Source organism: Silurus meridionalis, chromosome 11 (assembly GCF_014805685.1).
Source record: "Silurus meridionalis isolate SWU-2019-XX chromosome 11, ASM1480568v1, whole genome shotgun sequence".
In the NCBI taxonomy this organism is placed as follows: domain Eukaryota; kingdom Metazoa; phylum Chordata; class Actinopteri; order Siluriformes; family Siluridae; genus Silurus; species Silurus meridionalis.
Window position 1 is genome coordinate 295001 of NC_060894.1, and position 12344 is coordinate 307344.

A 12344-nucleotide genomic window follows, 5' to 3' on the forward strand; every position below is an offset into this window, starting at 1 on the left:
AATTGTTTTTAACTTCAGAAAAGCAGGTAAAGCACCAGGTCCTGATGCCGTTCATGGTCTTGTCCTCAAAGCATGTGGCAACCAGCTAGCAGAGGTTTTTACAGACATCTTTAATCTCTCACTTAAGCTGTCTGTGATCCCCACATGCATCAAGAAGACCACCATCGTCCCTGTCCCCAAGAGGTCTACCATCAGCTGCCTGAATGACTACCGCCCTATGGCTCTAACCTTCACCATCATGAAGTGCTTTGAGAAGCTTGTCAAAAACCACCTGTTCCTACCTGCCAGCCACCATTGACCCTTTTGAATTTGCATACAGGAAAACAGATCGATTGAGGACGCCTTAACTTTATCGATACACGAGGCTCTCCCTCTTTATTGATTACAGCTCTGCCTTCAACACCATCCTTCCACCATAACTAATTTCAAAGCTGAAAGAATTAGGACTGAACTCTCACTTGTGTAACTGGATTTTGGACTTTCTGATGAGCAGACCCTAAGTGGTCAGAATTGGGAATAACTAATTCTCCACTCTGACTCTGAGCACTGGTGCTCCACAGGGTTGTGTTTTAAGTCCACTCCTGTACTTCCTGTTCACACATGACTGTGTTGCCCAGCACAGTTCCAACATCATGTTTAAGTCTGTGAATAACACCTTCATCTGGGGCCTCATAACTGATAGAGATGAGACAGCCTACAGAGATGAGGTGAGAGTGCTATCACAATAGTGCAGAGATAACAACCTCTGCCTCAGCATCAGCAAAACCAAAAAGATGATAATGTACTTCAGAATGGTACAGAAGGTCAAGTATACTCCTTTACACTTTTCAGGAACTATTGTAGAAAAAGTCAAGAACATAAAGCTTCTTGGTTGTTCACCTCTCTGACGACTTTTTGCGCAGACTCAAGAAGTTTGGCCTCCCCCAATGTACTCACCAACTTCTACAGATGCACCATTAAGAGCATCCTAACCGGATACCTGTGCAGGTCATCTACCACACACGGTGCTTTGGGTTCAACCCTGGTTTCATAGCCATGATCAAGGTGTTGTACAGTGAAATTGAGAGTGTCCTGTCAGCGTCTTCTCTGTGGCACAAGCTGGCATGCGTGGATCCGCCGCCAAACCTACTAGTGAACATCCAGGCCCCTCCCGTGAACTTCTTCTGGGATTGTCTGTCCTTCATCTGCCCAAGGAGGAAGGGGGCAAGGGCTGGTTCATCTTGCCAGCAGAACTGCACCCTTTTACCTCTAGTTTATCCAGAGACTCTTAACCAGACCAAGGAACCTGGTATGAAGAACAGCAGCCAGTGGACTTTTGCACATGGTTGGAGGACTGGGGCTGGACAGAACTTTGTTTTTAATGTACACAAACACTAAAAAATTAAATGAAAGCTGTGGAACACCATAATGGCTGCTGGAGGAGCCCCTGTTCTACAGGAGCCGGGTGAATGTCTCTGGTGCAACCACCCCCACACTGTCCAGAGCTTTGATCTCCTCAAATATCCCCACACTCCGGAGGCTGGTGAACACCACGTCACATGTGGAGGACCTGGCAGCACATAGGCCTCTGGGCTCTGCGTATTGCCAACCAGTCCTTCATTGCTGCTGGTCCACACTAACAGCAGGGAAACATTTTTAGCAGAAGGACTACAAAATCAGTGAGAGCGGTCCTGCAGAGGAGGAACCCTTTCCCGGCTTGACATTGCTCCTGACCTCCTGGAGTGCAGGGGTGAAGGGGAGATGAATTTCGGGACAGTGACGGGGAAGCTGCTCTAGAGGGCCTGTGTTGAGGTTTTAAATAAGAATAAACTGAGTGGGAGGGTGGACCCCCAGTGGAGAAATGTTCTTGGTTTTATTGATGATATTAAACCAGAGTGATATCAAATCAGAATCTTCTCCAGACAAAACAATGCAGGATTCTGGTAGATGTTAATATGTATGAGAGTGTGGGGGAGCTGAAGATGTTTGAGGATGTGTGGTGTCGTAGAGAAGCTCTGTGTTCTGTAGTAGAAAAGAAGTGCACTTTACACCAGAACTAAATGATCACATACACACACACACACACACACACACACACACACACACACACACACACACACACACACACACACCTCCCCCACAACCTTTAACTGTCATTACCTGATTTTTTATTATGTCTATTTATCATTTTATTTATTTATTGATTTATTTTATTAACGAGTTGAACTGAAACCATTTGGCATTAAACACGACTTCAAATAAGGGATTGTAAAAAGACAAAAACTCTCTCTCTCTCTCTCTCTCTCTCTCTCTCTCTCTCTCTCTCTCTCTCTCTCTCTCTCTCTCTGTTGCATTACTCCTCCCTTATTAAAGTCATTTGCTGTCAGATGGAGGTCGCTGCATCACTCTGTCAGGATTGTAAAGTGAACACAGAGAGCTATGAAGGCTGTTTGGTGAGTTCATGAAGGCAGGCAGAGTGAAGGCCTCGGAGCTCTTTATCAGCTGCAACGTTCTTCAGAGTTTCAGGGTTTATTCCAGTCGGCGAGTAGAAATCATGCGTCAGAAGCTCCTGCTGTGCTCAGCGTTAACTCAGTCCTCCTTTAATTCCTCAACATTTGTTTTGCACGAAGTTCAAAAAATTTATTCGATCTAATATTTTATAAAGATGGAAATTCAGAAATGGACTTCCCTGGCCTGCGAGGATTTTATGGAGGTGAAAATTGAGCCAGTTTGGGGGCCTTGAGGCTTTTCTACCACAAATCTTAAAAATAACAGCTCCGAGCAAGCGGCGAGTGTTTACTTTGGAAAACAAACAGCGTGCTCCAAACCACTTTTTCATCCCCTGAAACCTTCTGCATCCAAAACAAACGACTCGACGGTATGCGGATGACATGGAGAGAGGAGCGGCGAGCGGCGGAGCTGCAGACGGCGGGGTTTAAAACAACGCTCTCTATATGAGGCCTGGGCGTAATTACTCCACCGAATCACTGCAATCCGAGGAAGAAAGGGGGCTGAAGACGATGGGCAATGACCGGGGAGAGGGGGGCGGCGAAAGACTGGGGATTAAGGACGAATCTTAACTCATTCAACTCGCTGAACACTTTGAGTTTAGTGTTGTAATTTATTATGAATAAAGTCATGGAGGATGTGGCCCCCTGTGGATAAAGTCTGGCCCCAGGCAAACGTCTGCTTCTCACAACAATGATCTAATCTCTTCACTCCCCCATCATCCTCCTCCTCCTCACTCTTTAACTCTCGACTTACTTTCTGTCCTCATGACATCGTGAAGTTGTGTTCAGATGGTCAGTTCTCTGCGTACGACTCTGTTTATGGGGTCATGCAGCGTTCTGGGTTTATTTTATTACGTATTACAAGGTGCACATGGGTTTTAGATGCTGCATCTAGAATTAATAATGCACACTAACTGTACAAAACTCAGAAGCTTTCAGAATTTGGAAAGTTTGCTCACAGAGGAGAGGAGTGTATGTGTATGAACTTCTCTGCAGGATGCTGTAAAGAATAAAGAATTCCATTCAAATGAGAATGGAACGTAAGAATGTGCTTTTCCACCCTACTGGGAAGGATCTTCACTAGATCTTGGGGCATGGCTGTGGAAATTAGTGATTATTCAGCTATAAGAGCATTAGTGAGATCACACCCTGATGTTGGTGAGCAGCTCTGGGGTTCAAACAGTTTCCAGTGGGGTTGAGGAGATCAAGGCTCTGTGTATGACATTCAAGTTCTTCTACTCGGAGAACCTACTTGGTAATCTTCACACCAACAACCTTTATGTCTTCATGGAGCCCACTTCAGGAGCATTATCATGATGGAAAAGTGTTTGGGAATCTTATAGAAACTGTAATGCTACAGCATACAGATGTGTTTTATACAACAGTGTGCTTGGGAAAGAGTGGTGATATATATATATATATATATATCTCACTAATAATGCATTTTGTGTGTGTGTGTGTGTGTGTGTGTGTGTGTGTGTGTGTGTGTGTGTGTGTGTGTGTTGTAGCCATGTGCAGCAGGGTCACAGGATTTTCGTGAGAAGCAGTGTGCTGATTTCGACAGCATGCCGTTCCGGGGGAAATATTACAGCTGGAAGCCGTACACAGGAGGTGCGTCATTTACATTCCATTTATACTCGATATACACAACATAAATATTCATATACATATTCATATAAATAATATATACATTTACATAATATTATAGTGTATTTAATTTATCTCCAACAAATAAGCTGGAGGTGAAATTATTGAGGAAAAAGTCCCTAAGAGGTCATGAAGAAGAAACCTCAAATGTGTTGTGACAGAATACAGAACACACACACACTCACACACTCACAGACACACACACACACACACACACACACACACACACACACACACACACACATATATATATATATATACACACATACACACACATATACACACACACACACACACACACTCACAGACACAGTCACACACATATACACGCAGACACACACACACCTACACACTCACAGACACAGTCACACACATATACACGCAGACACACACACTCACTCACACACACAGTCACACGCACACACACACACACACACACACACACACACTCAGACTCACACACACACACACACACACACACCTTAGCAATATGGAGTGTTGGAATCTTTGGAATCCTGACACCATCAAAGAGGTGTTTACATTGTTACTGGTACACTGAAAATACCAAGCTGTGTGTGTGTGTAAAAGAGAGAGAGAGTGATTGAGAGCAAGTGAGTGTGTGTGTGTGTGTGTGTGTGTGTGTGTGTGTGTGTGTGTGTGTGTGTGTGAATTTGTGCATGTGTGTGAGTGTGTGTGTGTGTCTGTGTGTTTGAGTGTGAGTGTGTGAGTGTGTGTGAATGCGTGAGAGTGTGAGTGTGTAAAGAACAGCAGGATAAGTGATAAGGCAAGTGTTTGTGTGTGTGTGTGTGTGTGTGTGTGTGTGTGTGTGTGTGTGTGTGCATGTGTGTGTGTGTGTGTGTGTGTGTGTGTGTCTGTGTGTGTGTGTGTGTGTGTGTGTGTGTGTGTGTGTGTGTGTGTGAATTTATGCATATGTGTGTGAGTGTGTGTCTGTGTGTTTATGTGTGAGTGTGTGTGTTTGTGTAAGAGTGTGTTTGTGAATGCGTGAGAGTGTAAGTAAGTGTGTGAAGAACAGCAGGATAAGTGATAAGGCAAGTTAATGTGTATGTGTGTGTGTGTGTGTGTGTGTGTGTGCTGCAGGTGGAGTGAAGCCATGTGCTCTGAACTGCCTGGCTGAAGGCTATAACTTCTACACTGAACGTTCTCCTGCAGTCATCGATGGAACTCGCTGCCAAGCCGACTCTCTGGACATCTGCATCAACGGAGAGTGCAAGGTACATCATCATCTTCACCCTCAGAGAAAGAGAAAAGTGCAGAGAAAAATCTGAGCCTTCCTGCAGTTACAGGTATAAAATGATAAACATTGTAGGAACTGTGACAGAAACAGAAGTGGAACGAGTTAAAAAACTGGTGAGGAACATGAGAAGGTTTGTGGAGGTTGTGCATGTGGGGGCGGAGCTTATCTAAACCTGATCAACTTTAATGCAAACAGATTATTTAATTGATTGATTGATACATTGTATCATTTCTAGACCAAAGTCTTGTATCTCACCAGGAAATTTTCTCCAGTGAACACTGAGCGAGCTTCTGCACATGTAATTCAGCATCTGTTTGTTGTGTAAACTGTGATCTGGGACTGTTAGCTTTCTCAGACGGCTTTCTCAGACGGCTTCCTCAGACGGCGTCCTCAGACTGCTTTCTCAGACGGCTTCCTCAGACGGCTTCCTCAGACTGCTTCCTCAGACTGCTTTCTCAGACTGCTTTCTCAGACGGCTTCCTCAGACTGCTTTCTCAGACGGCTTCCTCAGACGGCTTTCTCAGACTGCTTTCTCAGACTGCTTTCTCAGACGGCTTTCTCAGACGGCTTCCTCAGACGGCTTCCTCAGACGGCTTCCTCAGACTGCTTTCTCAGACGGCTTCCTCAGACGGCTTCCTCAGACGGCTTTCTCAGACTGCTTCCTCAGACTGCTTCCTCAGACTGCTTTCTTAGACTTCTTTCTCAGACGGCTTCCTCAGACTGCTTCCTCAGACTGCTTTCTCAGACTGCTTTCTCAGACTGCTTTCTCAGACTGCTTTCTCAGACTGCTTTCTCAGACTTCTTTCTCAGACTGCTTCCTCAGACTGCTTTCTCAGACTGCTTTCTTAGACTGCTTTCATAGACGGCTTCCTCAGACGGCTTCCTCAGACTGCTTTCTCAGACGGCTTCCTCAGACTGCTTCCTCAGACTGCTTTCTCAGACGGCTTCCTCAGACGGCTTCCTCAGACGGCTTCCTCAGACTGCTTCCTCAGACTGCTTTCTCAGACTGCTTTCTCAGACTTCTTTCTCAGACTGCTTCCTCAGACTGCTTTCTCAGACTGCATTCTCAGACAGCTTTCTCAGACAGCTTTCTCAGACTGCTTTCTCAGACGGCTTCTCAGACGTCTCTTGGGGGTAGTGCTCATATGGAGAGGAGAATGTGGATAATAACTGGAGATGTTGTTGCCTCCGTATCTGTTAATTCATTCTGATAATAGATTGCTTCCCGTGTTTTAAACTGTGGAGAAACAGTGGAGTGAAGCAGAACCAACGCTTTCTGTCTTCACTACAGCACCATGAAACCTTCAGAAAGTTGATCTTTATGGACATAAGGAGGTGGAGGAGGAGGTTCTTCTTTGAAGAGGACGCTTCTGGTTCTGATTGTGTTGTTGGATGTTTTGTTAGTCCGACATGCCAAATTTAACAGGATACACAAATCACTTACAATATTATTTGTTTAATGAAAGGAACTGGCAGCGCTGTGGAGGTTTTTTTGTGCATATTAGGAAATTGTTAAGAATGAGCTGACATGAAGAACAGAATCCGGTCCCGGTGTGTGTTTGTGGTGACTCCACATACACATATTTGGAAAAGTGATGCACACACGCAGCCGGTGTCATTTAATACGGACGATGGAAGCAAGCTGTGCTCCATGAAACATCAGTCTGGAGAACAGTCACATTTATGTGGCGAAGAAAGCCAGCGGGGAAAAAAACTACAGAGTCAGGATTTAATGCAGCAGGAGCAGTGAGAACCTGTTAGTGCTCATGCTGGAGATTCCCTTTGTGGTAGTGTTCCATGGAGAAAGGAATAAATCTCAAAACGATGTGTCCTTAAAGTTTTTTTTTGTAAATAGACGCTTTCTGGAATTACCTTCGTTATTATCTTTAAATATCTCATTCTGCTGTTTGAGATGAGAAATGTAGCCAGAAGAGAAAACTTCACCATGTGTGTTTGTTCAGTGCTCTGAATGTTCTAAAGGCGTGTGTGTGTGTGTGTGTGTGTGTGTGTTTCCAGCATGTGGGCTGTGACAACATCTTGGGCTCGGACGCCAGAGAGGACATGTGCCGTGTGTGTGGAGGAGACGGCAGCACGTGTGAGACCATTAAAGGCCTGTTCAATGACTCGTTACCCAGAGGAGGTCAGTGTTCACCAACACCAGCTTTCAGGAAACCATCACACCAGCAAAAAAACTGTGTACCTGCTAGCCAAACACCACTGATTAGCCAAGACTAACTCTTCTCCCCGAGCACACACGTGATGTCATAACCATTTCCAAGCCGTGAGTTATAAGGCAGATTAGCGCGGTGGGCTGGCTGGAGCTCAGAACCGCCGCTCAGGTTCGGCCCCAACCCCTATAAGGCCGTTTAGTCTGAAAAATACAGCGTGCAGAAACCGGTCATGCGTGGAGATCTCCTCTGAGCCAGGATGTGGAATGAAAGGAGTAAAGAGAGAGAGAGAGAGAGAGAGAGAGAGAGTGAAAGAGTGTACTCCTCCGATCCCCCTCAGACCGAGTGCTCCACACTCCTGCCAAACGCGACAAGTTTTTAATCGCTTTCCGCAGCAGACGTTCCTGCTGAAGCGAGTGCAGAGTGCACGAGTCAGCGCTGTTTCTTTGGCTCCGACTCCTGACACGCGTCCAGAACGCCGCGCTCGCCAAACTCCACATTTTTCATGTCTTTTTTCTCCGATGCTCCGTCACTCGGTGATAAAGCGTATGTTTTTGGTCGAGCAGCAAGTTGTCAAAATAGAAGCAGTAACACAATATACACCATTATTAACTGCATCGCACACCGAGATTATTAACTCTCATCGCACATCTCGTATCGCTCACATGACGAAGGTGAAGATGAGGATGAAGATGTGGATCAGAGGCTAAGCGGTGTCTCTATACACACCAGAACATTTTCTCCATTTAGGGTATAGATTGTAAATCTTCTGAGAGAGAGAGAGAGAGAGAGAGAGAGAAAGAGAATCTTCCCCTGCCGTATATCCTTCTCACTTTATTATCCTGCTGAACTCTTACCCTTTTTTTCATCTCTCTCCATTTACACAATAAAGAAAAGTTACTGCTGAATCCTGGATCCTGATTGGTCAGAAGGTGGTGATTAGTTCTCCATAACAGCAGCTCTGACAGTAGTGCAGGTTTATATTCATACTCTCGCTCTATGTTCTCGTTTCCATAGTAACGTCTCCTTTTCAACTGATCCTTTCTGTAAGGGGAAAATAGATCATTTTTACTGTATATGTATTGGAAGGAGTCTCCAGTGTCAGCACTTAATCAGGAAACCAAACTGTAATTATTGCCAAATTAGTACCCTGTAAATCATCTAAATTCAAGAGTTATATTTGGATTAATTTGTTTGTAATCTTGTGTATCAGTGTAGATTTATTCATTGCTGGAGACTCAAAGCACTGCTGTACGTCGCTCTGGATGAGGGCGTCTGCTAAATGCTGTAAATCAACAGCTCTTGAGGAACCCGTTTTTGCTCAGAGGGTTCTCAAAATTTTTCTACTTTCTTTCAGAAAATACCCCAGCAGACCCCTAGTAGATGTTTAGAACTTACTGTATATAATCTCAAAAATGAAACAGTCATCCTGATATGGTGAATGGGTTCTTCAGTTAGTTCTTCTAGGAGAATCCTTCTGGAGGTTGAGTTGAAAGTGGGAGGTTGAGATCTCCATCACTCAGTAAAATATTAATAATTATTAATCATAATAGAATTTTAATCATGTATAATGCAATTATATATATATATATATATATATATATATATATATATTTTTTTAGGATATATGGAAGTGGTCCAGATTCCTAAAGGTTCTGTCCACATTGAGATCCAGGAGGTGGCCATGTCAAAGAACTACATCGGTGAGTGTTCTGTTGGCTACTAGTGCACAACATCACTGTATGGAGATGTCACTTCCTCAAACGCTGTACTAAGCGAGGAACAGAGGGTTCTGTGAAATGGTGTATACACACACACACACACACACACACACACACACACACTCTGGCAGTGGTCCTGTTCTACTGGCCGAAATCCTGCAGGTGTAAATGTGAAGGACAGACAGCGTCTCTTTTTTTCCCCATGGCTGCAGGATGAATAGAGTCTTTTACTTCAACAGATTCATCATCTTATTAAAACAATCGACTCAAAGTCCAATGAATGCTGTTTGGAGGACAAACGTTCATGCAGCCGGGGGTCTGACAGGTTGTTGGGTTCAGTTGTGCATGTGGGTGACGTCAGAGCTTTATTTCAGAACCTGTACAATGGGCTTTAGAACTTTAAACACACCTGAGAGGGAGATCATGTTCTCCTGAACCTCTGTTTTAACCAAAACCACTTTCATCTAAATAACAATAAATAACAATACAAATCTAAATGGTTTTCAGAGAACCTTTTTCAAAGCGAGAACATTTATCCACTTAACGGAACCTATTTTCTAATCGAATGTTAAAAGTCTAAGGTGAGTCTGATATCCTGACAGGTTTAAGGATTTATATAAAGAGCCTTCTTAGGACTACACTAGGACCTACAAAACTTCTTACAATGAATCTCTAAATCTTTAAAGGAACTTCTTATAAACTAGAAAGTTCATTTGTCTGTTTTAAATTACAGCCTTTATGGATTTATTCAAATAAAATGTTACACACTAAATGGTTCTTCAGCTTGTCCCTCTAGAGGAGCCTTTATTCATCTTAATAGACTTTAGCCTTTTAACATCCAAACAAAATACTTTCTGTTTCAGAACGGCTTCCAAGTAGAACCAAACTTTAATTCATTCTAAATTGTTCTTTGAATTACAACAGACAACCAGATGAGTAAGACATTAGAACCCATTAGAACCCTTACATAGAACACTTAGAGGAACTCTTACCCTCTCAGAAGAAAACTCCATCCAGCACCTTCTCCACAGTGCTCTCCGGTTTGTCTCAGTAGAGCTTCTGTAGATGTTCTTTTGGCTTTGGCTGTTATTGGTTCAGGCTCTGGGTTGCTGATCAGAAGGTCTGTGGGCTTGAACCCCGGGGATCTATCAAGCTGCCACTCTTGAGACCCTTGAGCAAGGCCCCTAACCCTCTGTATCATGGCTGACCCTGCACTCTGACCACAGCTTCCTAACATCTTTGGGATATGCAAAGAAATAACCATTTCCCTTAGGGATCAATAAAGTATTCTAAATAAAAATAAAATAAATAAAATGTAAATGTTTGCATGCAAGAACCTTATTGGCTGTTGTGTTTAATGATGCAATAACACTTCCTGCTTGTTAACTCCTTAAAAGCTCCCCTGGTCTTAAAGCTCCACTGGTTTCTTAAAAGAACATGCAAAACATCTGCAGCAATCGTCTTCCTGCTCCATGTGCTTAAATGAATGATCCTATAATCATTTTATTATAAACAATACTTTTTAAATAAAAGTTAAAAGTAGAACAGTGAAAATTGTGTCCAACTTTCTGCAGTAAAGTTGCAGCTGATTTACGAGTGTAGCTCATCTCCAACTCTTCTATCTGTCATGATCCAGTCCAGCAGCGCTGATCACTTAAAGTGAGTTCTCCTTTTCTTCCAGTTTTGCTTGCGTCAGCAGTGAGAGCTCGTAAAACTATCGTAACTAAAAAAGATCTCCTTTTTAAATGGAGTGACAGGCACAGGACCAAAATCAGTCGTAATACAGACGAGAGCGGGGAGAGTAAGGAACCTCTGGAATGCTCATGGGCAATGTAGCTTCATCTTAATCAGGACAGGAGTGAAAATCTGGAGATGTGTGTTGTTCCTGGAGACATGACTCTTGCTTTGACGATGGTGCTGGACCAGTTCTAAGATTGGGGTGGGGGTTTCTCCAGAACTATACCTGAGCATCTTTTCCCTTCACACTTTTTTTGTGATGTTTTCTTCACCTTCTGTGTGGAAATCAGTGCTGATGTCTAAACAGCGTATTGACCAGCAGCGCTGCTATCCTGCTGACAGGATAAAGAACACACCGAGGACCCAACAGTGAACTCACACACATCAGCACTCAGTACTCAGCACTTAGTCACTACTGCAATGTGGCAGCGGGTGCGAGAGACACCAAGCAGAGGAGAGCGGAAGGGTCTCCAAACAGTGACTGAGCATGGGCAGATGCAGAGAGAAAGGAGTACCAGTCCATGAAGGCGCTCGGACAGGCGCATAGGATAGACAGGCCGATCCCCGAGTGAGACGGGAGGACGCCAAGGAAAGACAGGCCGATCCCCGAGTGAGACGGGCGAACAACGAGGAAAGACAGGCCGATCCTTGAGTGAGACGGGCAGATGCAGAGGAAAGACTGGCCGATCCCCGAGTAAGACGGGCAGACGCAGAGGAAAGACAGGCCGATCCCTGAGTGAGACGGGCGTACAACAAAGAAAGGTGTCCAGAACCGTAAGAGTGTGGGTGAGCCCCGGTGTGAGTACTGGAAAGGAAAGTGCCAGGGCCAAACTGAAAGTAGAATAAAGAAGCTCTACTTGGTGAACTATTGCCTGAACTATTTCTGATTCTGAACTCTGACTCAATGTGTTTAGAGACTCAGGTCCTCACAGTGCCTTCTATGGGTTTGTATGGATTTCAGTTTCAGAGTTCCTGTGCAGTTCCTCTCCAATCAGAGTTACATAACGTGTAAAGGGTAAAAACTGCACACTTTGAGTCTATCAGGGACCTGTCTGTCTGGGACCTGGCTATCTTAGACCTGTCTTTCTCAGAACTGTCTGTCTGGGACCTGTTTATCGGGGACCTGTCTGCCTGGGATTCATCTGTCTGGGACATGTCTATCTCAGACCTGTCTATCTCAGAACTGTCTGTCTGGGAACTGTCTGTCTGGGAACTGTCTATCACAGGCCTGTATGCCTGGAATCTGTCTATGTCGGACTTGTCTATCACAGACCTGTCTGTCTAGGATCTATCTGTCTAAGATCTGTCAATCACAGCCCTGTCTATC

At 44.3% G+C, this 12344-nt stretch overlaps 1 protein-coding gene across 3 annotated transcripts in view; it reads left to right on the forward strand.

Annotated features, from left to right (window-relative positions):
* adamts6 (ADAM metallopeptidase with thrombospondin type 1 motif, 6) overlaps positions 1-12344 on the forward strand; it is a 76664-nt gene that overhangs the window by 52048 nt on the left and 12272 nt on the right. For all 3 annotated transcript variants that reach the window (XM_046861356.1, XM_046861357.1, XM_046861358.1), the window contains 4 exons: positions 3998-4100; positions 5235-5368; positions 7408-7531; positions 9182-9262. In XM_046861356.1, the coding sequence (XP_046717312.1) occupies positions 3998-4100; positions 5235-5368; positions 7408-7531; positions 9182-9262 (442 nt within the window). The remainder of the gene's footprint in view (positions 1-3997; positions 4101-5234; positions 5369-7407; positions 7532-9181; positions 9263-12344) is intronic.